Below are 27,794 nucleotides of genomic sequence, written 5' to 3'. Positions count from 1 at the left end.
AATAAATGTAAAAGTTTGTCTTTTTAGTTTGGCAGGGTATGGTAGTAGCTGGGTTTTTCACGCTCAACAGTTTCCTTCCTGTGTGCATCAAAAATGGTCCACCATCCAAAGGATATCCAGCCAACTTAACACAACTGTGGGAAGCATTGGAATCAACATGGGCCAGCATCCCTGTGGAATGTTTTTGACACCTTGTAGAGTCCATGCCCCATCGTATTGAGGCTGTTCTGAGGGCAAAAGGGGAAGGGGGGGGTCCAACTCAATATTAGGAAGGTGTTCTTAATGTTTTGTATACGGTCTATAATAGGAATAGGAAATCTTTAGTTATTTTACTTTCTTCCAGCCAACATGCTGCTAATATTTCTCAGGCATGTCTCCAGGACACCTGGCAAATTTCTCCCTGCTCCTTCAAACTGCTCTTACACGGTCAGGTGGTTCAGACACATGGAACCTGACTGGAAGAGAGACACTGGAAACACAGTCAGCTCCAGGGGGTGGATGGGGACTCAGAGGGCTGGGGGCACGGTGAAGAACAGCTGGGCCTGATCATCAGCCAGGTCTGAGAGGTCCTCGGTGGAGAAGGTGAGCCCTCCCAGTTTGGCCAGGGAGCTAGAGCGTTTGAGCAGGGAGGGGACGGTCAGGCCGGCCAGCCTCATGCGGGTCTCCATCTCCTGGGTGCGCGGCCTGACCAGGCCTGGGCGTCCCCCGCAGTTGCTGTCGAGGCTGACACTGCTTAAGCTCCGGGTGAGGGTGGAGCCATGGGGGGAGGACACAGGGGTCCAAGTCTGGGTGGACCACTGGGGGTACGACACTGGGGTGGTGTTCATCTGGGGGTCTGCGGCTGTGACCACACAGCTGGTAGAAGGGATGTGGGTTTCAGAATGCACCCTTACATCCCCCTCCACCTCCATCTCCTCCACTGCCAAGCTCAGGTCCATCTGCTCAGACAGCCATGCCCCTGAGAGTGGACCTTCCATGGCCAGTCCTGAGAGCCTCTCCAGCTGGTCCGCGCTCTGCCTCACCAGCCCCAGCTCCAGCCCTGTCCTCTGTAGCTGGGCCAGGGCCTCCTGCTCCTGCTGTGGCTCCACTCCACCACTAGGAGGGTCCACCTCCACCCCAGCAGGCTGCAACTCCACACCAGGAGGCTGACCCACTGGCCTCTCCCCCTCCAAGCTGAGCTTCATAAAAGTGAGCTCTGTGATGACTCCAGTCCCCGCCTCCCTCCCTGGCTTTGGCTCCTGTTCTTCCTCCTCTTCCTCCTGTAGCTCGTCCATGTCCTCCGTCTCTAGGGAGCAGTGTCTGTCTCGGGGCAGCTCCTCGCAGCTCATGGGCGACACCAGCCGCTGGCGGTAGGCCTCCAGGCGGGCAATGGTGGCAGGGAGGGCACAGGGTGAGTGGGGGGTGGGTGTGTTGGTGAAGTGGGTGCCAGGGGGGTCTATGGAGATAGTGGGGACCACCCCGCAGTGGCGTGTGGGGTTAAGGCGGTGGTTGCGGCCTCCTGCCGGGCGCTCACAGCGCCGCCCTGGTGGCAGACGCAGGCAGTCTTTACAGGACTGGTAGGAGGGCTTCACTTTGTAAGGGTTTCCTGTGCTAGCACTGTCCTAAACAGAAGAAACAGAGAGAGGGAGGGAATGCATGGTCAGGCACAGAGAGTGACAGGGTAACGGACCAAGGACATTACCTGATTTAAGGTCTTGAAGCAAATAAAACAGATTATAACACCTACAAGATGATAATCCCTTAAATGAAATGGGATCAAATAATGACAGAAATATTACACTTACAGAATTACAATTATAGGCTTAATATCTCAACCCTAACCCCAAACCAGTTCAAGTTAAAAGTAAACAAACCAGCATAATTCTTATAGAAACAGGCATTAATTACTGTCCTACTCACGTCGAAGGCAGCGGGGCAGCTGCGCTTGGCAGCCAGGCGGTTACTGTTGTTGGCGTTCTCGTTGTTGAAGCGGTTTACGTTGGCCTGATCCTTCCTCTCCTCGTCCTCCGTCACTCCCTCTCCTCCTGCAGGTGTCCGTGCCAGGGCGGCCATCTCCGCCTCCTCCTTCTGTGCCTCCTCCTCGTCCTCCTCCTCCACCGTGCTGAACTCCAGGCGTAGCCTCATGTCCTCCAGGGGCTCCAGGCGGCCCCCACAGGTTTGGGCGGCAGTGCCCTCCCCGGGCAAAGCCAGTTGGGCCATGGGGAAGCCCTCATCCTCCAGAAGGGCGTCCCTCTCCACATCCTCGATCTCGATGAACACCCTTTCCATGCCCAGCAGGGGAGGGCCGCGCACTGGGGTGGAGGGCTCGCTGTCCAGGGCCGTGTCCGACAGCCGTCTGAAGTAGTAATTGTAGTTGAGAGGGTCCAGGGCGTCCACCTCCAGGCCCCGGCAGGGGGAGGCGCTGCAGCCCTCTCCCCCCCAGGCCTCATCCTCCACGGGTGTATCCTCTCCCCCACAACACTGGCCAGATGCCTCATCTGGGATGTCCTCCCCTCCCTCGGGCCTCCACAGCTTGTTGTGGCGCTGTTTACTGGGGAACACATTATGGTTATTGTAAACCCATCACTATGTACAGAGTACATGTACTTTATACAGACAAAACGAGATGCTTAGCCACTAATAAAACTTAAGGATCATTCAGTCACAATAACCTGCACTCTATCTACCAACCTAATTATAAGCTAATAACCTTAGACTGCTTACCTTACCTGACCCCCTCTAGACAGCCACTGTGGTGAATTAACTGTCACATTTGACCTGACCTCTAAGCAGCGAGTTAGGTTGAGCATAATGAGGTTAAATATCTCAGGGTCCTTGCTCCCTGTGATCCTTGGGACGTCCCAACTCTGATGTTAACCCATTGAAGTTGAAATGAAGGTTAGGGTTAGGTCAGGATTATAGTAAGGGAACACCCCCCTGAAATGGACAAAAATGAATGGGAACATATCGGCACCGTACAAAACATATACACTATGTCCAATACCACTCAATTGGACGTCGTTTCATTCAAAGTTGATTGCAAATACCATATAGCAAATGCCAAGTGTAACACTGCAAAAATCCAATAGATGGCGAGTGCGCTCCACCGTAATTTTTCATATTGCAAATGTCAAGACACACGAGTAAAAAAAATCAAAAACTTATCACCCCGCTTTCTGGACCGTTTTTCGAAATTCTTTCGATTTTTTTGTAAATTACACAAGTATAAGAACTGTATCAACAACACAACTTTTGTCATAGTTGAATATCACCATTTAAAAAAAAACTTTACTTGTCCATAAGGCATATGTTTGGTCCATTTGCAATATGATTTCATAGGAAGTCAAAAGTCCCTTTTTTAATCCAAATGCCATAAGAAATTTCCAAATGCAATATAAAAGTTTTGAAAGTGCCAAATCAGGATGTTATGTCCATTTGCCATGTATGATCAATGGAAGTCGGTTTACAAACCCAAAGTCAGCGAATCATGTCCAAAAGGCATTTATACTGCCCAAATGATATATAGCACTATGTTAAGCCATGAATCAACCTAGACGGTCTATTTGTCATGTATGATGAGGGAGAAGTGGGACTGTTGATTTTTAACGATTTTTTGAAAAACGTCCAAAATGACAAGGGGTGCTCCCTATTGGATGGGCACAGGTGGGGGGGTGCTCTCTACCGAACAGTGGACCCCTTGCTACCTCGTAATGACATTAAAAACCATTTTAAAAATGTACTTCTGGTAACCTGTTCCAATCACCAGGTGCACGGCTATCCATTTCCAATATGTTTCAATGTGCATTTACCATCACAAATTTGACATGCTCAAAAATACTGCAGGAATGCGAAATTGACTGGCCCGATGAACTCGGGATGGCCGGGTAGTGATTCTGGTTCCTCTCCATCGCTCGTTGGGGTTGATTTCAGAATGTCACTTTGGTGATGGTACCTCACTGTTTAAACATATTGCATGCAAATGGACAAAAGTCAGCCAGCAAGTCACAGTCCACCAGTCAATAAGATATCATTCTGACACCAAACTGATACAAACTGACACCACACCCACTTTTTCCAAGTCGTTTAGAAGCCAACTATCACATATTTCAGAGCTGGCCCAAAATTCACATCGCCTTCTGTTCGAACCACAATAAAAACCTAAAACACTTAGTTACGTTCTAGCTGCGGGTCCAGTTCTAATATTATGTGTAGGCCTAGCTGAGACGAACCCGAATACCAAGTTTCGGCTCGATAGGTCATTTGGAGCCCCAGTAGCGACCTTAATTGGTGTTGAAAATCCACATTTTCCAGGCGTTGCTACGGGGTCCTTGAATGAGCTATCGGAAAGAAACGTGAGGGTCCGTCTATGGGCCGAGGCGGTTGCAATGCACCTAGTCTTGCGACTCTGGGACATTTCTAAATGTAGTCATTTTCATGATGTCAAAATTAATTAAAGATATTGCAAATGTACAAGGCTGTTTCTCGGTCCGAGAACCTTCTAGAGCCACATAACTCACCGTGCACTATCGACTTGAGCTCTAGAACAGGTTTCTAAAGATTCAGAACTCTAGGTCTACCGGTTCTTTGATAGTTTGAACAAAGGTAACTATTGCAGGCTCTGTCTGTCTCTAAGCCCCATACTGTGTCACTCCACCCTTGCTGTGTGTGTGTGTGTGTGTGTGTGTGTGTGTGTGTGTGTGTGAGTTTTTAATGAACATTTGATGGGATGAATGACTGATTTACAGTTCATGAGGGTTGCCTAATCACACATATGAAGTTTTGGAAAGATCAGACTTTTTTTAACCCTTCGAAACAGCCCCTATGACACCAATTATGGCACTTCCGGTTGGCACAGGAAGCTAAAAGTAAACACATATCCTCATTGCAGTAGGCTTTTACAGAATCCTGAGTTAAGTCTATACGTTAAGAACTGACTGATTTACACAGGGTTGAATGCACTATGTCTATCAAACTGCAGGTTGGGTATGGCAAAACACTTTTAGGGTGATTTTAACCACTTCCGGTTGCTCCAGGAAGTTTAGAATCGACACAGGTAGACCTCATAGTGTCCTGATGGACTGTCATCGAAGACAGGTTCATAAGGCATTCATAACCCACATAGGCTTCAGGTTGACTTTAGAGGAGCAGGCAATGTATTCCTATGGGGAGAGAAGTCATTGAAAACTGTGAGAAGAAAAAAAACATGTTTTCACTGTTAAGGGTTAATGCCACATGGTCAAGGGTAGGCTTGCACAGATCGGGAGGACCTCAGGTCAAATTCTGCTTCTAACCTTAACGGTTCTCTCTCTGTCTCCCAAAAGCACTTGAAATTTAGGTCCAGGCTTCATTTTGGACCTTCTTTTTTACACGGTCGCTGTACTCAGACCGAGCGAGCTACGGTCAAGCGGGGCATCTCGTTGAACTCGGCACATCCTAGAGATTATGGTAATGCCATTGCAGGCTCTGTGTGTCTTTAAGCACCAGACTTTTTCACTTCATCCTTGCTGTGTGTGTGTGTGAGAGCTTTTCTTTGACATCTGTTGGGAAAAATGACTGATTTACAGTTCATGAGGGTTGCCTAATCACACATATGAACTTTTAAAAAGGTCTGACCTTTTAAACAGCACCTATGACACCATTCTAAGGCACTTCCGGGTTGCACAGGAAGCTATAAGTAAACACATATCTTGATTGGTGTATGCTCTTACAGAATCCTGAGTTTTAAGTATTTATGTTAAGAATTGACTGATCTACACAGGGTTGAATGCAGTGATTTTCACAATTGCAGGTTATATATATATATATATATATATCTCAAAACACTTTTAGGGTGAATTTAATCACTTCCGGTTGCTTCAGGAAGCTTAGAATCGACACAGGTAGACCTCATAGTGGCCTGATGAGTTGTCATCAAAGGCAGGTTCATAAGGCATTAATAACCTACATAGACTTCAGGTTGAATTTAGGGGTGCAGGCAATGTATTCCTATGGGGAGAGAAGTCATTGAAAACTGTTTGATGTAAACACCTTCTTTTAACTGTTAAGGGTTAATGCCACATGGACAAGGTTAGGCTTGGGAGGACCTCAGGAATGTTCGAGGTCGAATTGTGCTTCTAACCCTAACTGTTCTCCTGCTGTCACCCAAAAGCACCTGCAATTTTGGGCCAGGCTTCATTATGGGCCTACTTTTTTCATGGTCGCTGAGCTCAGACCGAGCAAGCTACGGTCTAGCGGGGCATCTCGTTGAACTCGGCACAGCCTAGGGATTATGATAATGCCATTGCAGGCTCTGAGTGTCTTTAAGCACCGCACTTTGTCACTCCATCCTTGCTGTGTGTGTGTGTGTGTGTGTGTGTGTGTGTGTGTGTGTGTGTGTGTGTGTGTGTGTGTGAGAGAGAGAGAGAGAGCTCGTCTTTGACATCTGTTGGGAGAATTGACTGACTTACAGTTCATGAGTGTTGCCTAATCACACATATGACATTTTGAAAAGATCAGACCTTTTTAACCCTTCGAAACAGCACCTATGACACCATTTTAAGGCACTTCTGGTTGACACAAGAAGCTGAAAATGAACACATATCCTCCTTGGGGTAGGCACTTATAGAAGTTTGAGTTTTAAGTCTATGTTAAGAACTGACTTATTTACAGAGGGTTGAATTAGTGTGTGTTATTACAGAAAATCACAGAAATCTCGCAGAGCTCCGAAACACACTTCAAAAAGATTTGTATGAACACGCTACAACTGGATCTGTAACTTTTTTAAAAAACAATTTTTTTTTGAACATCATCAATTGTATATTGTACGATTTATCTTAAATTACGATAGATAAATGGCTGGTTCTTTTTTTCCTGACACCGTAGGTCAAATTAGCGCTCTATTTTCATTTTTGACCTTTAATCCCAGAAAAATGGCTAGAACTCAAAAACCGGTGAGGCCCCGATGCCATCTTGTTCGGGGCCAACTGCCCATTATGCCAAACCTATGCTCACCAAGTTTCGTCTTCGAAGTCTTTTCAGTTTAGGAGAAAAGGCCACGTCGTGATTGGTGATGTTTTGTACATTTGCAATATGATTCCATTCGCCCTCTGGTGGGATTTACCGGGATAGCGGAAAAATGACCAACATTTGAAAATGTTATAAAACGGAAACCGAATGTCCGAGAGACTTTGTTCAATGACTTCCCGGAAGATCCGGCCCTGCTGCACGGCCCGCTGCCGCCCGCAAATTTTTAGAAACGTTCGCGGACGTCTAGTAAGGGACCGTACATTTGCCATATGGACTTTCTCACCGACCATATGGCAAATGTCAAAATGTTCCCTTCATGTATGTTAGGATAGTGGTTAAGGTAAGCGGTAAGGACGTCTAGGGTTGCAAACTTTCCTTCACATATCCGGAAATTTTCTATGGGGATTTTGCTTAAATTCATCAAAAAGTTAGCTTACAACAGTGAACCTTTTGTGGGATGCACAAGGCAATTCTAGGTCTTGTGGCATATTTTGGTTAAACTATCACCAATTCAATGGAATTGCAACCCTCTGCATGCACAGTGCATTCTTTCATCACATGTACAGCTGATTCTCAAGATCTTGCACACTAATGAAATGCGATTGAGCCCACACACCTACTCTGTCTGAACAACGGACTACATGCTTTCTGGTAAGTTTTGATTACAATACTGGGTGGGGTGAATATATTTTATATAACATACATGATTTGTTGTTACCTTCTAAATAGTAACCTACAGCAAAGTCTGTTTAAATCATGTCTAACTTGTTAACAATTTCTGCTTGCTAGTTTTTGCTACCATGTGGGTCTAAGCTTGCTTCAGCCTGCCAACTGAGGAGTGTTAATTCACTTGTTTCCATACATGTTTCATTTGAAAACATTTATCTTACAAAGGAGTTGTTTAATCTAACTGCTTAACTAGTTATCTGTACATGGAATTGTATTTATTTACATTTAAAAAAAAATCTCATCTTTACAGGAAAATGCCACGGGCACTATCTGATGTGTGGAGACATTTCACTGCAGCTAATGTAGACAAAAAAAATCTGTGTACATTTACAAATAAGAATGTAACAAAGATGCAGAATCATCTGGCCAAGTACATAAAGTTCCCTCAGCGCTCACAACAAGCAACCTCTGACAAAAGGTCCCTCTACTTCTATTTGAGGTGAAAATTATGAATCAGACACCTTATCTATAACAACAGCTCATGGTCCATCCTTCAGAAGTTTTGTTTGACTCAATGGAGGAATGTATTCAGAGAAATGCTGATGAATGTCTTGCTCGAGCTGTGTATGCAACTGGTTCACCTCTGATGCTCACAGGCAATGTGTATTGGAAGAGATTTCTGAATGTTCTTCGCCGAGCATACACCCCTCCAACCAGACATGCTTTATCTAAAGTGGAAGAGTCCTACCCTCACATCACACCCATTGGCTGTGCTGCTCATGCATTGAATCTGCTCCTCAAGGACACCATGGCACAACAAATATGATATGGTAAATATATCCAATGTAAAAAACATCTACAATTAAATGGTATTAATTTGCATATATTTCCATTAATTCCCATGGAAAGTTTCCAACTCCAAATATTCCCCAAAATGCGCAACACTAGGTACGTCCCAAGGATAGCACTAACCAATACCTCATGACTGCAGTGGAGTAAGAATAAGTGGCAGATGCTCCTCATGTAGCACAGTTGGTTACATACCGGAGCAAACCTGCATATACCAGTACAGTACCCCAGTATACCCTGACTCACCTAGCGTCCAGGATGCCCTCGTACTCTGCCAGCTGCTTCATAAAGCCAGCGTTGGGCCGAGCAATGCTCCTCTTCTGCTTCACAAAGTTGTAGGCCTTCTCCAGAGTCCAGCCATACTCCTTCATGGCATACGCTATGACCGTGGAGGCTGACCGGCTCACACCCATCTTACAGTGGACCAGACACTTAGAATGGTTCTTTCTGTGGGGCAATAATGTTTTACATTAAAACCCTATTCATTTTGAAGAAGTCTAATCCAGAGTGACTAGGCTTTCCACATAGTTTTAGTGTATAAAATAACCCAGACACAGAGGAACTACCCACTATTTAAGTATACACTTCCTTTGTTGTTCTGCAGTAAATACTTCACATGCTGCAAGACGTGTTTTAGTTAGCTGTTTGAGAAGTAGGGTTTAGTTTGTTTGACAAGTAGGCACTCACTTGGCTCTGACGATGAAGTTGTAGGTCTCGTTCCAGTGGGCCAGCAGGTCTGTGGCCTCCTCATCAAACACCCGGATATTGTGGTAGGAGAACGTGCCCTGGAAGAAGTTGTCTATTTCCCTGGTCACGTTGAGGATGTAGCCCACACTGCATCAAGAAAAAAAAAAACACGTTTCAAGTTTTAATTTGTCATATGTACACATACACATGGTATACACAGGATACACATGGTATACACAGGATACACATGGTATACACAGGATACACATGGTATACACAGGATACACATGGTATACACAGGATACACATGGTATACACAGGATACACATGGTATACACAGGATACACATGGTATACACAGGATACACATGGTATACACAGGATACACATGGTATACACAGGATACACATGGTATACACAGGATACACATGGTATACACAGGATACACATGGTATACACAGGATACACATGGTATACACAGGATACACATGGTATACACAGGCCAACGAAAAGTGCTTACTGGCAGATTCCTTCTCGATAATGCAACAATAATAAATACAATTTTGATGTGTACACCGAGTGTCTAAAACATTAATGACACCTTCCTAATATTAAGTTGCACCCCCTTTTGCACTCAGAACATCCTCAATTCGTCAGGTCATGGATTCTACAAGGTGTCAAAAGCGTTCCACAGGGATGCTGGCCCATGTTGACTCCAATGCTTCCCACAGTTGTGTCAAGGGGCTGGATGTCCTTTGGGTGGTGGACCATATACAGTACCAGTCAAAAGTTTGGACACACCTACTCATTCCAGGATTTTTCTTTATTTTTCTTGTTCTTGACACAAACTGATGTGCCTGCCTGGCACCTACTATCATACACTGTTCAAAGGCACTTTTACATCTTTTGTCTTGCCCACTCACTCTCTGAATGGCAAACATACACAATCCATGTCTCAATCTTCTCAAGGCTTAAAAATCCTTCTTTAACCAGTCTCTACACTGATTGAAGTGGATTTAACAGGTGACATCAATACGGGATCATAGCTTTTATTAGATTCACCTGGTCAGTCTATGGAATGGAAATGTTTTGTACACTCAGTATATATCTGTGTGTGTGGGTATGTGAGTTCATGTGTGCTAAGGTGCAGAGAATGGTAAGGTGGTAAGATAATGCAGGTGGTAAGTCCAGCTCAAGTGTTCGGCAGTCTGATGGTATCAGAACTCATGCTCCAATACCGTCTCTCCGATGGTAAGTGAGTCAACAGCACATGACAGGGGCGTGTGGGGTCCTTGACGATGCTGTGGGCCTTCCTCAGGCACAGTTTCAAGTAGATGTCCTGGATGGGTGGGAGCACAGTCCCAGTGATGTACTGGACCGTCTTCACCATCCGCTGGAGGGCCTTGGGATAGTGGACGGAGCAAATCCCGTACCAGGCCATGATGCAACATGGTCAGGATGCTCTCAATGGTGCAGTGGAAGTATTTGGAGAGGACCTGGTGTGGCATACTGAATTTCTTCAGCTGCCGTAGGAAGTAGAGGCGCTGTTGCGCCCTCTTGACAAGAGTGGTTGCGTTCCAGTGGGGCAGTATCTTGTTCAGTGGTGCTATCCGTGTTCCAACAACCAACCTTTCTGTATTGGTAGGTCTTATGAAGGAGAGATGTATCAATGACCTGACATACATCTATTGTCCTTCGTATGGGAATACAGAATAATACAACACTATGTTTGTGAGCCAGTGCTGATGGTTAGGGAGCAGGGGTGGTTAGGGAGCAGTTCTAGTGAAATAGCTTTAGTGTTTGTGAGACATCCACTCACCCACAGTCCCGTAGTTCCTCTAGATTGGAGGCATTCCACTCAGAGCCCTAGAGAAGACAAACACAGAGGAATGAAAATCAAGACAACTTACTCCGTCAGGTTACAAAGGTCAAACTACCTACACCAGGGTTACAGTAACAGAGTTGTGACAGTAGTTCAGAGGTTAGAGAGGAGGAGTGTAGTTACTAGTTAGTGTTAGGGATACAAAGAGACAATCAGGATGTAAAGTTAGGGAAAGGTTCTCACCAGGTAGAGGTGGTCAAAGATGAGTGTGGCTTTGTCCATCTGACCCAGGATCAGCAGCATCTCATTGTCGAGGAACTCTTTGTAGTCCTTCAGGTTACAACTCATATGCTGCTCCAGCTCCACACGGATCTGAGAGGGGGAGGACAGAACCGGTATTAGGCTGCACTATGGTACTTATATCTCATGCAGAGTTAATTGCCCCAACAAACCGATCTGTGTGCCCCTACAAAGCCTGGTGAGTGGCGACACATACCTCCTTGGAAGTGACATTCTCCAGGTCCCGGAACATCATCATGCTGCGTAGTTTAGCTTTGATTGCACACTCGGTTCGCTCTCTCTCCGTTGGCCTGAATAACAACATATGTCAATATATCAATTAATTAATTATGAATATAAAACACATTTAGCACTTTTGATTAAAACAAGAAAGGCCCGGTTTACCCTGATGGACATACATTACCAATCTCAGAAGGTACTGAAACTAGAATGAATCATAAGAAAAACAACTTAATTGAATCTTACGAAAACGGACGATTCAGGTCTTACCGGTCGACGAACATGGCAGGTGAGTCGGGCCGCATGGTCTCCAGGTCGGTCATAGTGTTCCACTCGTTGATGCAGCTCTGCTCGGAGGTGATACAGCTCTCATAGAAGCCCATCCACGTGAGGGCCATGCCCCCGGGGAAGTAGTTGTGCCTGCGAGACACATCGCTTGCCTTATGGAGGATCTGCAGCGCAGACCTGAAGCCACACAGGTAGAAGTAGCTCCCAGTCTTAATACAGGTTCTCAACAGAAACTATTCAGAAGCTATTCCACTTATCTGATTATAGAGTCAGTCTTTTAATCATTGATTTTTAATGACGCAGGAAATTCAAAATACATTTAAAAGCCTGTCAAACCCAGAAAAAAATGATGAGTCTGCACATTGTAATGACAGCAGCATCTATTGACCAGTAGATGGTGCATGGACAACTGGCAGCGGGGTCAGTATCAAAGTGTTACCAGCCTGAATAATTCATCTACTAGTTTATGTTTTTCCACTCATTGATTGTAGATATTAAAATGGAACCAACATGGTAGAGTAAAGTCACTGTATGATTTCAGGGAATATAAAGGTCATCAGACAATTATATTTTGAAGTACCCAAATACAGTATCAAACCCAAACACAACCAGACACTTACCACATGGCCTGCACAGAAACAGGCTTGAAGACATGCGATCGTCCTCCTGTGGTCACACTAAATCCTCTGAGGAGAGAGAAGATGAAGGATTAGAGAGAGAGGTCGGGGTGCACGAACAGGGGCTGAGCTACAAGGGTTTAGGGGACTATTCAGGACACATTCCAATGGAACATTCCTCCAGCACAGAGAGGGATGACTAACAGCTCAGCAAGAACTCATCTGCCACATGGAGAATTGAAAATGCCTGTAGTTGACTGGACTGCCCACTGGAGGGCAGAGCAACTCATTCTGTGTCACAGGGCTGGGCTGTTTGAAGGGCTAAACGATCAGAGGTACTTCATGGTCGACTGTATATGCAACTTAATGTCTGTGGGATGCACTGTGACACATACCGTACCTTTGTGGAAAGTTTCATGTATATTTATGTGAGGGTATAGACTGAGTATACCAAACATTAGGAACACCTCCCTAATGCTGAGTTGCAGCCCACTAATTTTCTCCTCAGAACAGCCTCAATATGTCGGGGCATGGACTCTGCAAGGTATCGAAAGCGTTCCACAGGGATGCTGGCCTATGTTGACTCCAATGCTTCTCACTGTTGTGTCAAGTTGGCTGAATGTCCTTTGGGTGATGGACCATTCTTCATACACATGGGAAACTGTTGAGCGTGAAAAACCTGCTGCATTGTAATTCTTGACACACAAACCGGTGTGCCTGGTACCTACTACCATACCCCGTTCAAAAGGCACTCAAATCTTTTGTTTAGCCTATTCACCCTATGAATGGCACAGATACACAATCCATGTCTCAAGGCTTAAAAATCCCTCTTTAAAATCGGTCTCCTCCCCTTCATCTACACTGAGTGAAGTGGATTTAACAGGTGACATCAATAAGGGATCATAGCTGTCCCCTGGTCAGTCTGCCATGGAAAGAGCAGGTGTTCCTAATGTTTTATATCCTCAGTGTGTAGAAGAGTAGCACTTACCCATCTCCATCTAAATGGATCTTCGTATCGCTCCATAGCGGTAGCACCATGCCGATAGAGCAGCTTTTACTGGGAATTATGCAACGGAATAGATTATTACTCTATGATAACAACAAACCATAGTGTAGTGTGATACTGCTGGCTAAGGAGGAAAGACGAGTACCTGTCCTTATCGGTGAAGTCCATCCCTAGCAGGATATTCTCCTCTGTGTCCTGTCGACCACTGGTGTAGACCACAACCATGTACCGCACACGGTCAGACCAACCACTCTCTAACCGTACAGCCTGGGGTACAGTAAGAACAGGTTACACTGTGTAGCATTTGTTTGTCAATAAAAATGGATGGTAAGTACATCTGAGATGGGGATTTGACTCACCAGTTTAATGCGGTCCTCAGAGCGTAGGGTGTTAATCATTACCTGCAGGTGTCGGGGTAAGTCACCTGGGAGATAAGAGAACCGCATACCATAATCCAGATCAAGCAAGCCTCATAAATCAGACATATTGTATAACTGTGTCCAGCTCTGCTATCCAGGCCCCTACTTAGACTGGTACCTCTGATTATGCCCACCTGCAGGGTGATCCAATACCAGCCATAACAACACGTCTGTATTGAAGTTACACATTGCAGAGCAAAGCCTGAACATCTCGTGACAAGACGGGTAAATAAATTAGATTAGATGTTATGGTACACCATTCCCAAGTACAACCCTCGGCTAAACCCATACAAACATGCAGAAGCAGTCTGTCATACACGTAAACACACAAATAAATGGATGCCAGGTTCATCAGAGCTAAGCATGGACTTGAACGTCTGGTGATATAATCAAGAAATCTGGAGTGATCCTCACATTGATCTTGTGATTAACCTGCATATCACAGGGGAGGAGAGGGGTGTGTTAGGACTCCCCGATCGAACTAATCTCAACAACAACTCTGCTATAAGACATGTTGCATCATACACAGATACACACACACCTAGGCCTACCCGTACATATACACACACACCTAGGTCTACCCGTACATATACACACACACCTAGGCCTACCCGTACATATACACACACACCTAGGCCTACCCGTACATATACACACACACCTAGGTCTACCCGTACATATACACACACCACGGAGGCGACATCATATGTGCTGTAGGCTGGTTAGTCTAGCTGAGTTTATGTAACATCTTGAGGGGGGGGGGGAAATCAAACAAGCAGGATCTATAAAGCCCCTTGAAAAGGAGGAGGTCAAAAGGGGGGTGAGTGTAACCGATGTGAAATGGCTAGCTGGTTAGCGGTGCTGCGCGCTAATAGAGATTCAATCGGTGGCGTCACTCGCTCTGAGACCTTGAGGTAGTGGTTCCCCTTGCTCTGCAAGGGCCGCGGCTTTTGTGGAGCGATGGGTAACGATGCTTCGTGGGTGTCAAGTTGTCTGTGTGTGCACTCCCTAGTCCGAGTCCGGGTAGGGGCGAGGGGACGGACTAAAGTTAAACTGTTACATAGGCAGGCTCTAGGGTCACATCTGGACCTACTTTGACAAACATATCAAAGCTAAAAGCAGACAAGTACCTGCATCGAGGGCAGTCAATGGCCAGGTAATCCTTCTGTGAATATGGGTTGAACACAGGCTCAATCACAAAGGCCAAGCCAACCTCAGACAATATTACCTTGTCTTTAAATAGAACTTTAGCAGTGGCATTGTCATGGTTCACTGAACAAATCTAATAACATTTTATTTGTCACATACAAATGGTTAGCAGATGTTAATGAGAGTGTAGCGAAATGCTTCTGCTTCTAGTTCTGACCAATATCTAACAAGTAATCTAACCTAAAAAGTTCACAACAACTACCTTATACACACAAGTGTAAAGGAATGAATAAGAATATGTACATAAAAATATATGAATGAGCGATGGCCGAACGGCATAGACAAGATGCAGTAGATGGTATAGAGTACAGTATATACATATGAGATGAGTAATGTAGGGTATGTAAACATTATATAAAGTGGCTAGTGATACATTTATTACATCAATTGTTTCATTATTAAAGTGGCTTGGTGACAAGTCGAATTTCTTCAGCCTCCTGAGATTGAAGATGCGCTGCTGCGCCTTCTTCACCACGCTGTCTGTGTGGGTGGACCATTTCAGTTTGTCTGTGATGTGTATGCCGAGGAACTTAAAACGTTCCACCTTCTCCACTCCTGTCCCGTCAATGTAGATAGGGGGCTGCCCCCTCTGCTGTTTCCTGAAGTCCACGATCATCTCCTTTGTTTTGTTGACATTGAGTGGGAGGTTATTTTCCTGACACCACACTCCGAGGGCCCTCACCTCCTCCCTGTAGGCCGTCTCGTCGTTGTTGGCAATCAAGCCTAACACTGTAGTGTCGTCTGCAAACTTGATGATTGAGTTGGAGGCGTGCATGGCCACGCAGTCAAGGGTGAACAGGGCCAATGAACAATGGGCCCAGTGTGTGTCAAGAGTGTGTATTTACCTGCGTGTTTGTGGTGTGCCAGTGTGTTTACCTGCGTGTTTGTGGTGTGTAGGGGTCTTGGGTCCCTGTGAATTGGTGCCCTGTTGCAGGAAGAGGGCAGCTCCTTTGACCATGAAGAAGCTCTCGCTGAGGCTGAAACAGACAGGAAAATAGAGTTTCTAGTGGTTTGATGTTGTAACACACAGGGGAAGCATTCATTAGAGAAGTGAAAGAAAGAGTACAGACTGTACTGGAAGTAGGCAACAGATCATCAGCATATCTGAAAAGAGATTTGCACAAATCCTTGTACTGCTTCAACAGCTTAAGCACCGTCTGTGGCACACTGCACTCCGCAGTACCTATAGTAAGTAGCATGGCGTTCTACTCTAGAACAGAGAGGACATTTGAAATAGTCACTCCTTCCTACACCTGCTTGGTGTCTCTTCCCTGTTTTGTTGTGCTCCATTTAAGTAGATCCACAGATTAACAGTATGTCTGTTGTCACAAAACTACCCAGCCATAGCCTACTTTCCTTTCCATGATGTATTTGACAGACTATGCAATCACCAGTGCGTTCACATCAGGGAGGCAACATATTCATTGAAAATGATCATGTGGAATGTGGATGCCCTGTTGCAGACTCTAAGGCTGATGTGGTTCAATGAAACTGTCCAACCCACAGTATCCTTCTCACTTGTCAATGAGTGAGGCTGTTTTAGTCCAGGAATGGAGACAAATGACCTGGAGATGTAGAATGCGCATAGTCAGAGAGCAGAGCTACAGTGGGAAGAAGAGGCAGGGTGGGATGGCTGTTAATTGCTTTTCCAAAGTTTAGTGACTAGCAGGAAAGGATGTTCCCAAATTCATCCGGAAGTAAATGTGAGCAGATCTTTCCTTTATGAAATATTTCCCTCAGATAATGAACTGACAGAACGTGCTTAGGTCCCCTGACCTATCGTTGGGGCAGATAATTGAGCCCACCACTGAAATATTTCCTCTGCCTTTCTTCAGCCAGCACCATCTATCCCTCCCTTCTCTGGCCAGGAATGGGCTCTCCCGACTGCCCTAACCCCTGTGCTCGTGGCACTGACCACCCCCGGACAAAATATAATATTTCCTTGGACTTAGCAATGTCCAGGAAGAAAAGAGTTGGGTGTTTGCTGGCCACAACATTGACCAGGAGGAACAGAGCTGCGCGTTTGCTGGCCACAACATTGACCAGGAGGAACAGAGCCAGTCTTTGTTAACAGGCAGGCTGCCCTCTCGCTCTGCCACCACAAACAAAGCATGGTATGACAGTGGGTCCATCACAAGACCTTTTGTTTCTGCCCCGCTGTTACGTAGCATTGTTCCTTTTCAGAATGTCCTGAAAAAGATGAGGGTGGCCTCAGTCAAGAGGTCAGAGAGTTGGGTAGGGTACCATAACAGCTCATCTTAAGATGTCTGATGTACTGTAAATGGGATGAACTGAATAGCAGTAATCACAGATGGATGTATAGACCTAAAGAGAAAGCTGTATGGAAAAGGCTCCAGCTACTGTTGATCCGTCCATTACACCATTACTGAAAACAATCAGAGCATGTCCCCATCTTTCTAAGGCTGAGTTTACACACAGTCCTATTCTGATAATTCTTTCAATTATTGGCAAAACAGCTGATCTGATTGGTTGAACGGCCAATTAGTGGAAAAAGATCAGAATTAGGCTGCCTGTGTAAACTCACATTAGGACAGCTGTGAACAGTAGACTTCTAAAAAGAACACTCAAGAAGAAATATAGACAGCCATAAAAACAATACCCGTATACAGAAAATGCAGGGTGCACAGTTACAAGTGACAACCATTCAAACCATTGTCGCCATTGTGCTACCTCTTATCAAGGTAGAAATGCCAGTGAGAGATACACTCAGGATTGCCTGTCCTTGAGTGAGTGGAGGACTTACATTCGCCAGATCTCTCTCTTACTCAGGACTGCGTTCTTCACAAAGTGAGGCAGCATGGTAAGCATGGCTTCCTGTGAAGGCTCCACCACAAGATGCATCCTGATTCTGGATCTCTCCCTCAGTAGCTCTCTGGAGTCTACTGGCCTCCTCACAAAATCTCCTCCGCCCTTATAGCTTCTTAGCACATCCATGTGCAAAAAATACATTCACAAGCATTGTGTGCCTCAAAAACAAATTTGGTTTCCAATGTATAATAACTGATATAGCCCTGGGTTTCTTTTTTCCCTGTAAAAAGGTGCAGATTGGGTTCAATAGTCTGATGATGTATCCTGTCTTGGTCTGGTGCGTCCGTCTCTCTCTCCTGTCCGTCTGGGCTGTGAGGATCAGTCTTCAGATTCTGCTGTGTCTGTTCAGCTCTGCCTCCTGCCTCAACTCCTGACCATCAGCAGCAGCTCATCTCCTCCTCACAGCACGCGCGTGAGCAATCATAACTCCCTCCGCAACTCCCGACACAAAAGCACCATTCAAGCATGTTTCACGTTAGCTGGGTTGGGTGGCAGGGAATCTAGCTTGCCTCATCTTTAGTCTACAAAGCACACGTCTGTAGAGTGAGTGGATGCTATTTGACATGTAAGATCCCAGAGGATCTCTGATGAGCCACTGAGCCAAAGGAAACATACTACTCATTGAGTGGCATATTCAACTTTGTATGAACCATAACTCCATCACAGAACACATATCCAATGCCAGTGTGAAGCAATTTTCGCAAGATGCTCGTTAGACGCACACCAAGGACATCTTCCCTTTTGAAGTCTGCGCACACACACACACACACCTCTCTCCTTGGCTGTTGCATAACCCTGTCTGGTGCTTGGGCTTTCTGGCTGAGGCAGCCAGGGTACTGTGACAACCAAGGGCTGCTGGGGGGTAAATGTGGATCAGGTTTCTGCCTGACTGATACAGTATGGCCCTCAGAGAGGTAGACTTGGTGACATCACTGGGCCCTAGGGTCTGAGAGAGGACAAGATGAGCAGAGCTAATGTGGACTGGGCCACTTCCAATAATCAATGGTGTGACTGCTCCGCCCTGCAGCACTTCTCTGGTGACTATCTATCACTATCAAGTTAAATGTCTTTGCTTTAGCCTTTAAACAACAAAAGATTTAAATGGCACAAAACCACTAATATCAATATTTTTTTTATTGTGTTTTTACCTTCTCTCATCCTACATTTTCTGCAGGTAGAAGCAACTCTGAAGCAAGATTTTACATAATCAAAATGGCTCCCTATACCACCTTTCAAACATTCCTCTATCTGCCTTGTACCACCAAGAAAGTAATCTACCTTATCAATGTTATAATCTCAACCCACCCTGTGTGTGTCTCATGTCTAGCAGATGGGGGAAACTGTTGTGTAAGGCTGAAACTCCCTTGGCCCAGCCAGGTTGGACTAGAGCATGTATTTCCAAACTGGGATAAGCACAATGCTTGTTAGGGGTACGCCAAATAAAAATGTGATTCACATTTTTATTTTATATATATTCTAACAGTCCATTTATATTTTTCAACGGGGCTATACATTTGGGTGAGTTTTTTCCCCCCTCACCTGAGTAGCCTCATTTCACTGCCCAAAATAAGATTAAACCATCTAGTGTTCAGCAAAATAACAACACAATGTCAGATACAGGTAGCCTAGGCAAATAATTAACATCCAATCACATTAACCGTTACTCTCTCGCGGGAATTCCACTCACGGTCCGTATGTAGCCAAACGTAGCTGCTGCTCATGTTGGTATCTGTACTGATGGCGCAAAAGCCATGACAAGGAGACATAGTGGAGTGGTAACGCAAATGCAAGCAGTTGCCCCCGAAGCCACTTGGGTACACTACAGCATCCACCGAGAGGCTCTTGCTGCCAAGGGAATGCCTGACAGCTTGAAAGACGTTATCATTGTTAAAGCAAGGCCCCTGAACTCTCATGTATTTTCTGCATTATGCAATGATAGGGGCAGCAACCATGTAACGCTTTTACAACATACAGAAGTGAGCTGGTTATCAAGGGGCAGCAAAGTATTGACACAGTCGTTTGAATTGAGAGATGAGCTTAAAGTTTTTACTGACCATCATTTTCACTTGTCTGACCGCCTGCATGATGTTCTCACACAACTGGCCTGTCTGGGTGATGTTTCTTCTCACCTGAGTGATCTGAATCTAGGACTACAGGGATTCTCCGTAACTATATTCAATGTGCGGGACAAATTTGAGGCTAGGATTAAGAAGTTGGAGCTCTGTCTGCATTAACAAGGACATCACAGGTCTTTCCATCTATCATTGTATGATTTTTTGTGTGCAATAAAAAAAAAGCTTACGGGCAATATCAAATGCGATTTAGCGAAGCACCTGAGTGAGTTGTGTGCTCAATTACGCAGGTACTTTCCCGAAACCGATGACACAAACAACTGGATTCGTTATCCCTTTCATGCCCTGCCTCTAGTCCACTTACCGATATCTGAACGAGAACCTCATCGAAATTGCAACAAGCGGTTCTGTGAAAATGTAATTTAATCAGAAGCCACTGACAGATTTCTGAATTGGGCTGCGGTCAGAGTATCCTGCCTTGGCAAATCGCACTGTTAAGACACTGATGCCCTTTGCAACCACGCACCTATGTGAAAGTGGATTCTCGGCCCTCACTAGCATGAAAACTAAATACAGGCACAGACTAAGTGGAAAATGATTTAAGACAGACTCTCTCCAATATAATCCAACATTGCAGAGTTATGTGCATCCTCTCAAGCACACCCTTCTTATTAACCTGTGGTGATTTATTCACAATTTGTGATGAACAAATATAGTTTTATATGTAAGATGGTTAAATAAAGAGCAAAATGATTTATTATTATTATTTGTGCCCTGGTCATATAAGAGCTCTGTGTCACTTCCCATGAGCTGGGTTGTGACAAAAACTCACACTCATTCTTATGTTTAATAAATGAATTGCAAAGTGTGTGTGGCAGGCTTAAAATGATGAAAAAACATTTGAGTGCGCTGACCCTGGTGATAGAGGGGGTACACAGGTGGAGGTTGAATGTTTGAAGGGGACTGGGACCATAAATAGTTTGGGAACCACTGGACTAGAGAACTGAGTGTCCAGCCAACACTAGGCCAACTACAACAGCAAGGCCAAAAAGGTCTTATCAACTATTACCAAGAAACTCCAGAACAAAACTAGCCCTGGCACAACAACACCATGACATCACATCCTTCTGTAGCTGAGTAGAGGATTCCACCTACTCTATTCCCTCCCAGCTCTGCAATACAGCTGGATAGTGTTTCTGATTTGATGGAATGTATAATGGTGGTTAAAGAGAATGGTAACTGAGTGTTGGACCGTTATTACCATTGATACAACTAGGCCTACATCTCAGTGTTTAAGGGTCCTCAGATGGAGACATTCTTTGTGAACTGTAATGGACTGCAATGGTGTGAGATGTTCCATCTCTTTTGCAAGCTCTCATTAAGGTGTGGGCCTATTTATTGAATACTAGTATTACGTTATTCATATTTTCATATTTTTATCTACAATGTGTGTAATTCAGCACCAGTGTCCATGTTATTTCTTCAGGACATTCCTAGATGCTGCCTACTGTAACCCAGTCCTGGAATTCCCACTGACACCAGGACCAGGGGTCAATATCCATAGGCATTGGGAAACTCAGATTCCCTGGTCAAAGAAATGTATACCAATCCCTCCCCCAGATGGAGCACAACAGATTGTTACTATACATTACCGTATCACCTAATGCATGTGCATGCACGGCTTCTCAGGGAAATACATGGGCAAAAGTATATGGACACCTGCTCATCGAACATCTCATTCCAAAATCATGGGCATTAATATGGAGTTGGTCCCCCATTTGCTGATATAACAGCTTCAACTCTTCTGGGAAGACTTTCCACTAGATGTTGGAACATTGAATGGAAGCTAGTCCTCACAGCAGACATAAGAGCATTAGTCATGTCGGGCACGGATGTTGGGCGATTAGGCCTGGCTCGTAGTTGGCGTTCCAATTCATCCCAAAGGTGATGGGGTTGAGGTCAGGGCTCTGTGCAGGCCAGTCAAGTTCTTCCACACCAATCTCGACAAACCATTTCTGTATGGACCTCGCTTTGTGCAAGGTGGCATTGTCATGCTGAAACAGGAAAGGGCCTTCCCCAAACTGTTACCACAAAGTTGGAAGCACAGAATTGTATAGAATGTCATTGTATGCTGTAGCGTTAATATTTCCCTTCACTGGAACTAAGGGGCCTAGCCCGAACCATGAAAAACAGCCCCAGACCATTATTCATCCACCAAACTTTACAGTTGGCACTATGTATTGGGGCAGGAAACGTTCTCCTGGCATCAGCCAAACCTAGATTTGTCCGTCGGACTGCCAGATGGTGAAGCGTGATTCATCACTACAGAGAACACATTTCCACTGCTCCAGAGTCCAATGGCGGCGAGCTTTTCACCACCAGCAGACGCTTGGCATTGCGCATTGGCGAGCTTAGGCTTGTGTGCGGCTGCTCGGCTATTGAAACCCATTTCATGACGTTCCCGACGAACAGTTCTTGCGCTGATGTTTCTTCCAAACGGTAGTTTGGAACTCGGTAGTGAGTGTTCCAATCGAGGACAGATGATTTTTACGCGCTAAGCACTTCAACATTCCCGTTCTGTGAGCTTGTGTGGCCTACCATTTCACGGATGAGCTGTTGTTGCTCCTAGACTTTTCCCCTTCACAATAACAGCACTTACAGTTGACAGGGGCGGTGCCACGTTCAAAGTAACTGAGCTCTTCAGTAAGGCCATTCAACTGATAATGTTCGTCTATGGCAATTGCATGGCTGTGTGCTCGATTTTATACACCTGTCAGCAACGGGTGTGCCTGAAATAGCCAAATCCACTCATTTGAAGGGGTATCCACATACTTTTGGTCATGTATAATAGCTGACCTTCGACCCCCAATATGTAGCTGGACATAGAGGCCTGTAGTAATTTAGCCAGGTACCTAGGGAGGGCAATGATGTTTTCCATATAGATCACGTCACCATAATGCAAGAGTTCTTTGAAAACAAACAAACAACTTTTTCTAGATTCAAATACAGTGGGGAGAACAAGTATTTGATACACTGCTGATTTTGCAGGTTTTCCTACTTACAAAGCATGTAGAGGTCTGTCATTTTTTTATCATAGGTACACTGTGAGATATGGAATAAAAATAAAAAAATCCAGAAAATCACATTGTATGATTTTTAAGTAATTCATTTGCATTTTATTGCATGACATAAGTATTTGATACATCAGAAAATCAGAACTTAATATTTGGTACAGAAACCTTTGTTTGCAATTACAGAGATCATACGTTTCCTGTAGTTCTTGACCAGGTTTGCACACACTGCAGCAGGGATTTTGGCCCACTCCTCCATACAGACCTTCTCCAGAACCTTCAGGTTTCGGGGCTGTCCCTGGGCAATACAGACTTTCAGCTCCCCCCAAAGATTTTCTATTGGGTTCAGGTCTGGAGACTGGCTAGGCCACTCCAGGACCTTGAGATGCTTCTTACGGAGCTACTCCTTAGTTGCCCTGGCTGTGTGTTTCGGGTCGTTGTTATGCTGGAAGACCCAGCCATGACCCATCTTCAATGCTCTTACTGAGGGAAGGAGATTGTTGGCCAAGATCTCGCGATACATGGCCCCATCCATCCTCCCCTCAATACGGTGCAGTCGTCCTGTCCCCTTTGCAGAAAAGCATCCCCAAAGAATGATGTTTCCACCTCCATGCTTCACAGTTGGGATGGTGTTCTTGTGGTTGTACTCATCCTTCTTCCTCCAAACACGGCGAGTGGAGTTTAGACCAAAAAGCTCTATTTTTGTCTCATCAGACCACATGACCTTCTCCCATTCCTCCTCTGGATCCTCCAGATGGTCATTGGCAGACTTCAGATGGGCCTGGACATGCGCTGGCTTGAGCAGGGGGACCTTGCTTGCGCTGCAGGATTTTAATCCATGACGGCGTAGTGTGTTACTAATGGTTTTCTTTGAGACTGCGGTCCCAGCTCTCTTCAGGTCATTGACCAGGTCCTGCCGTGTAGTTCTGGGCTGATCCCTCACCTTCCTCATGATCATTGATGCCCCACGAGGTGAGATCTTGCATGGAGCCCCAGACCGAGGGTGATTGACCGTCATTTTGAACTTATTCCATTTTCTAATAATTGCGCCAACAGTTGTTGCCTTCTCACCAAGCTGCTTGCCTATTGTCCTGTAGCCCATCCCAGCCTTGTGCAGGTCTACAATTGTATCCCTGATGTCCTTACACAGCTCTCTGGTCTTGGCCATTGTGGATAGGTTGGAGTCTGTTTGCTTGAGTGTGTGGACAGGTGTCTTTTATACAGGTAACAAGTTCAAACAGGTGCAGTTAATACAGGTAATGAGTGGAGAACAAGAGGGCTTCTTAAAGAAAAACTAACAGGTCTGTGAGAGCCAGAATTCTTACTGGTTGGTAGGTGATCAAATACTTATGTCATGTAATAAAATGCAAATTAATTACTTAAAAATCATACAATGTGATTTTCTGAATTTTTGTTTTAGATTCCGTCTCTCACAGTTGAAGTGTACCTATGATAAACATTACAGACCTCTACATGCTTTGTAAGTAGGAAAACCTGCAAAATCGGCAGTGTACTTGTTCTCCCCACTGTATATGTTTTTTGTGTGTTTTTTTTTAGGGAGAAAATAGGGGAGGGAGAGGCTTACCTTTGATTTGCTCTCCGGTCATCATCACACCCTAATTCCTGCAAGAGAAAGACAGAAATGTTACATACACTGTAGGCCTACTAGAAACCCTTCCATCAAGGCTGTGCTGACAGTACAGTAGGATGCATTGCGCAACAGCAGCACATGACCCGTATGCCCTGCTATGTCCTTCCATGCTCCCCTTGCTACCATACCTAATCACAATGTCACAGTACAATGACTCAGAAGATTCCCATTGACTGGTGGAGACAGAGATTCCTTTCCTTTAGAGTTATGGGTATATAGACCATCACTAAGTGATGCTCTTGATCTACATGGGACAAGTAACTAAATATAGGCTAGACATTGGGCCTTCTGTACCAGTAGCAATGCTGTAGCTCCCTGAGGGCAGAGGGCAGAGTAGTTGAGGTTGTTTGTTGCATTAGGAGATCTGAATAAAACTCTCTCTGCGTTTCATGACATGTTACAGTGTTGAAAAGAGCACATAGGCCTAGACTGCGCTTGATCTGTGGATCTGATGTCAAAGAGGCTATTTAATAGCACAGCTCAAACTAACTCAGTCACTAGTAGCAATTGTAATCTAGATACTTTCAGATATAAAGAGAGGTATACAGACGTATGTACCGCAGGTAACCAACTCTGTATAAAATCATTTCTGCAGCAGTATCTTTAATGATGTAATTAGTATGACATCATTTCTGCAGCACACAGCCATGTGTGTGTGTGTGCGCGCGCGCCTGCCTCCATAGAATTCAAGCCATGATGGATTCATTTGCTTTTGAAAGTCATCATGTGCTTTATTAGTAAGATCAGAGTGATGTACCAGTGTTTAAACTGAATTTATGGGACATGAAGGAGATGCTTTACGTTAGGTTTTAAAACGTGTAATACACTTGCATTTAATATTGAATACAGTGTATCAGCGCTCTCTACTGGCCATACCATGTCACTATCTATGATCTCATATGTTTTGAAATATAAACTCACACCTGCCACAGTAGTATTTTGACAGTGATTGAAACGAGCAGGTACCAACAGCAACATCCCTGACTCAGTAGTGATGTAATGGTGTACATAACTAGGCAAGTAGCTGCACAATACTGATGAATCTCACTCTATAGTCTATTCCATATGCAAGCTGAAGCAAGGAATTTAAACAAATGTCATGACTTAAAAATCTAAGCAAAATCCTGAGATAATGCTTTCATTAATTGCCTTGCTGTATAAACGCATATGTCTTTAAACCACAAAAACTGAAGGCAGAAATAAAATGCTGCCACATGCAATTAATGCATTGTTTAACTAATCACCAGCTCAGATGTTGTTTAGAAGCTAATAGCGCGGGGCTGGACTACTTCACCATTCTAAACGGATGGATTCCATAAAGTCTATTAAATTACGTCCATACAAAACAGTCTTGCCGTGTTAGATATAATATGTCACTAAATTGCAAAAAAATATATATTGACAACTGAAAGCGTCCTCTGCAATGCTGGGCCTAGTGGATGAGGGACGTGAGCATCGGGCACATCCCCGGCGTTTCCTTCACGGCGCTGCCTACGTAGCGAACAACTACCGCAGTTTCACTTACCTCCCCCGCGTTGGTACTGGCGGTGGATGCTGCGCTTGGGGTGGGAGAGCGCTGTAGGGTTACCAGAGCCATGTCTGGCTACTACTACGGAGAGGAGGAGACCTTTGAATGGGGGGGGGAGGTAGGCGCGTTGCTCTGGGCCAAGATGCGCCTAGATTGACCCTGTGTAGCACAGGAGAAAACGCTCAGGATCGCATTAAATCTTTCTTGCCTCTGATTTCACCATCCTGATAAACCCATCACCGGCTTCTGACTCGCCCATCCTTCACAGTTCGTTTTAGAATAGTCATTTGTAAATAGTTGTAAAGGCAGGTATGCAATTTTGTCCATCTGTGTCATATACCATTTATCGTGCAGACAAACAAAATACATCGCAGCCAGGTTGCATGCAGCGCATAAATGACAAGCGATTCTGTTCTGACACTTTGCCGGATGCTATGATTGGCTGCTTCGGTTTGCGTGCGCGCTATCATTGGGCCAATGTCGTCAAGGTGACTCTGGCCAGACTAGAGACTACTACACTCAACGGAAACCAAAGGCTACTTATTATGAAATGTCTCCATGGGAATATTATTTGCAAACAGATTTAAGCAAGGAACATTAGTACACACATTTTAGAACTCATATTGCGCCTTCACAGATATGCACCCATTGTATTGCTATAATGAAGATGATGTGGAGGAATTCATTATTGCCATCTACATTCTCTTAAGTTATTATTATCTAAATAATTATTGAAAAATATATATTTAATGTCCTTTTGTGTAGAATCCATGGGACATGACTTGAAAAGACTGAAGTGGGAATAATCAAGTTGCATCCATTTCTCTCAACACCCTATTGTCCTCATCAGCTGTTATAGGTTGATCCTATCCATGTGTTGGTGAAACCTGAGCCTCTTGACGTCTTTTCCTGACCAGCTGGGATTTGACTAGTTCCCTGCAGGCCCAGGCCTGTGGTATCAATGGGCAACAGCACGGACGCTCCTGTGTCCAGCAGGCAACAGATGCAGTACATGGACAGTGTCAGGTACACAGACTTCTTGAGTGGCACCTCTATGGGCCAAAACAGCTGGAGGTTAGCATTGTTGGGGAGCAGGATGTCTTAGATTTGAATTAAGTACATATTTTTTATTTATTTGACCTTTATTTAACTAGGCAAGTCAAATTCTTATTTTCAACGACGGTCTAGGAACAGTGGGTTAACTGCCTGTTTAGGGGCAGAATGACAGATTTGTACCTTGTCAGCTCAGGGGTTTGAACTTGCTACCTTCCGATTACTAGTCCAAAGCTCTAACCACTAGGCTACCCTGCCGCCCCATCTAAAACCGGGTCATTATTAAATGTGTCGTTAATGGACTTAGGAGGGCACCCACCTTGGGCATCCCACTACAGGTCCCGATCCCCATACCTGTGGTGGCTGTGGGATATACCTAAAGAAACAATAGTTTATACAAAACGTCCTCATGTCTTCAACAGCAGTATCCGAGATTTTAGATGTCAAGTATCTACTGATGAAAAAATGTAAATATGCTTAACTCAGGTGTGCAGATAAAAGCAACTTGGAATCCCCCAGTGA

The 27,794-nt window shown here is 44.9% G+C and overlaps 1 protein-coding gene across 1 annotated transcript; it reads right to left on the bottom strand.

The window, feature by feature from the left end:
- Nucleotides 1–213: 213 nt before the first annotated feature.
- LOC112257572 (protein phosphatase Slingshot homolog 1) lies at nt 214–26,653 on the bottom strand. Its single transcript, XM_024431236.2, has 16 exons — nt 26,560–26,653; nt 26,217–26,378; nt 24,626–24,663; nt 15,945–16,045; nt 13,800–13,864; nt 13,586–13,707; nt 13,423–13,491; nt 12,438–12,503; nt 11,800–11,994; nt 11,507–11,600; nt 11,254–11,382; nt 11,008–11,054; nt 9,190–9,336; nt 8,749–8,949; nt 1,900–2,530; nt 214–1,601 (listed from the first exon to the last, which is right to left on the bottom strand). Exons 2-16 carry the CDS (start codon nt 26,286–26,288, stop codon nt 507–509), a joined length of 3,072 nt encoding a protein of 1,023 aa, XP_024287004.1. The 5' UTR covers nt 26,289–26,378; nt 26,560–26,653; the 3' UTR covers nt 214–506.
- Between the last annotated feature and the right edge of the window lie 1,141 nt (nt 26,654–27,794).

The sequence above is a fragment of the Oncorhynchus tshawytscha genome, linkage group LG09, assembly GCF_018296145.1.
Source record: "Oncorhynchus tshawytscha isolate Ot180627B linkage group LG09, Otsh_v2.0, whole genome shotgun sequence".
Classification (NCBI taxonomy): Eukaryota; Metazoa; Chordata; class Actinopteri; order Salmoniformes; family Salmonidae; genus Oncorhynchus; species Oncorhynchus tshawytscha.
Note: the sequence above shows the minus strand (reverse complement) of the source record. Positions and strands in the feature narration are given on the sequence as shown.

Bases quoted from the DNA above. Each gene is read 5' to 3' on its own strand.
- LOC112257572 (XM_024431236.2), bottom strand. From the start codon at position 26,288: ATGGCTCTGGTAACCCTACAGCGCTCTCCCACCCCAAGCGCAGCATCC. The intron at 9,337-11,007 runs GTGAGTGGATGT...TTCTTGATGCAG, and splicing joins GAGGAACTACGGGACTGTGG to TGTGGGCTACATCCTCAACG. The intron at 1,602-1,899 runs GTGAGTAGGACA...TCTTCTGTTTAG, and splicing joins GCTGCCCCGCTGCCTTCGAC to GACAGTGCTAGCACAGGAAA.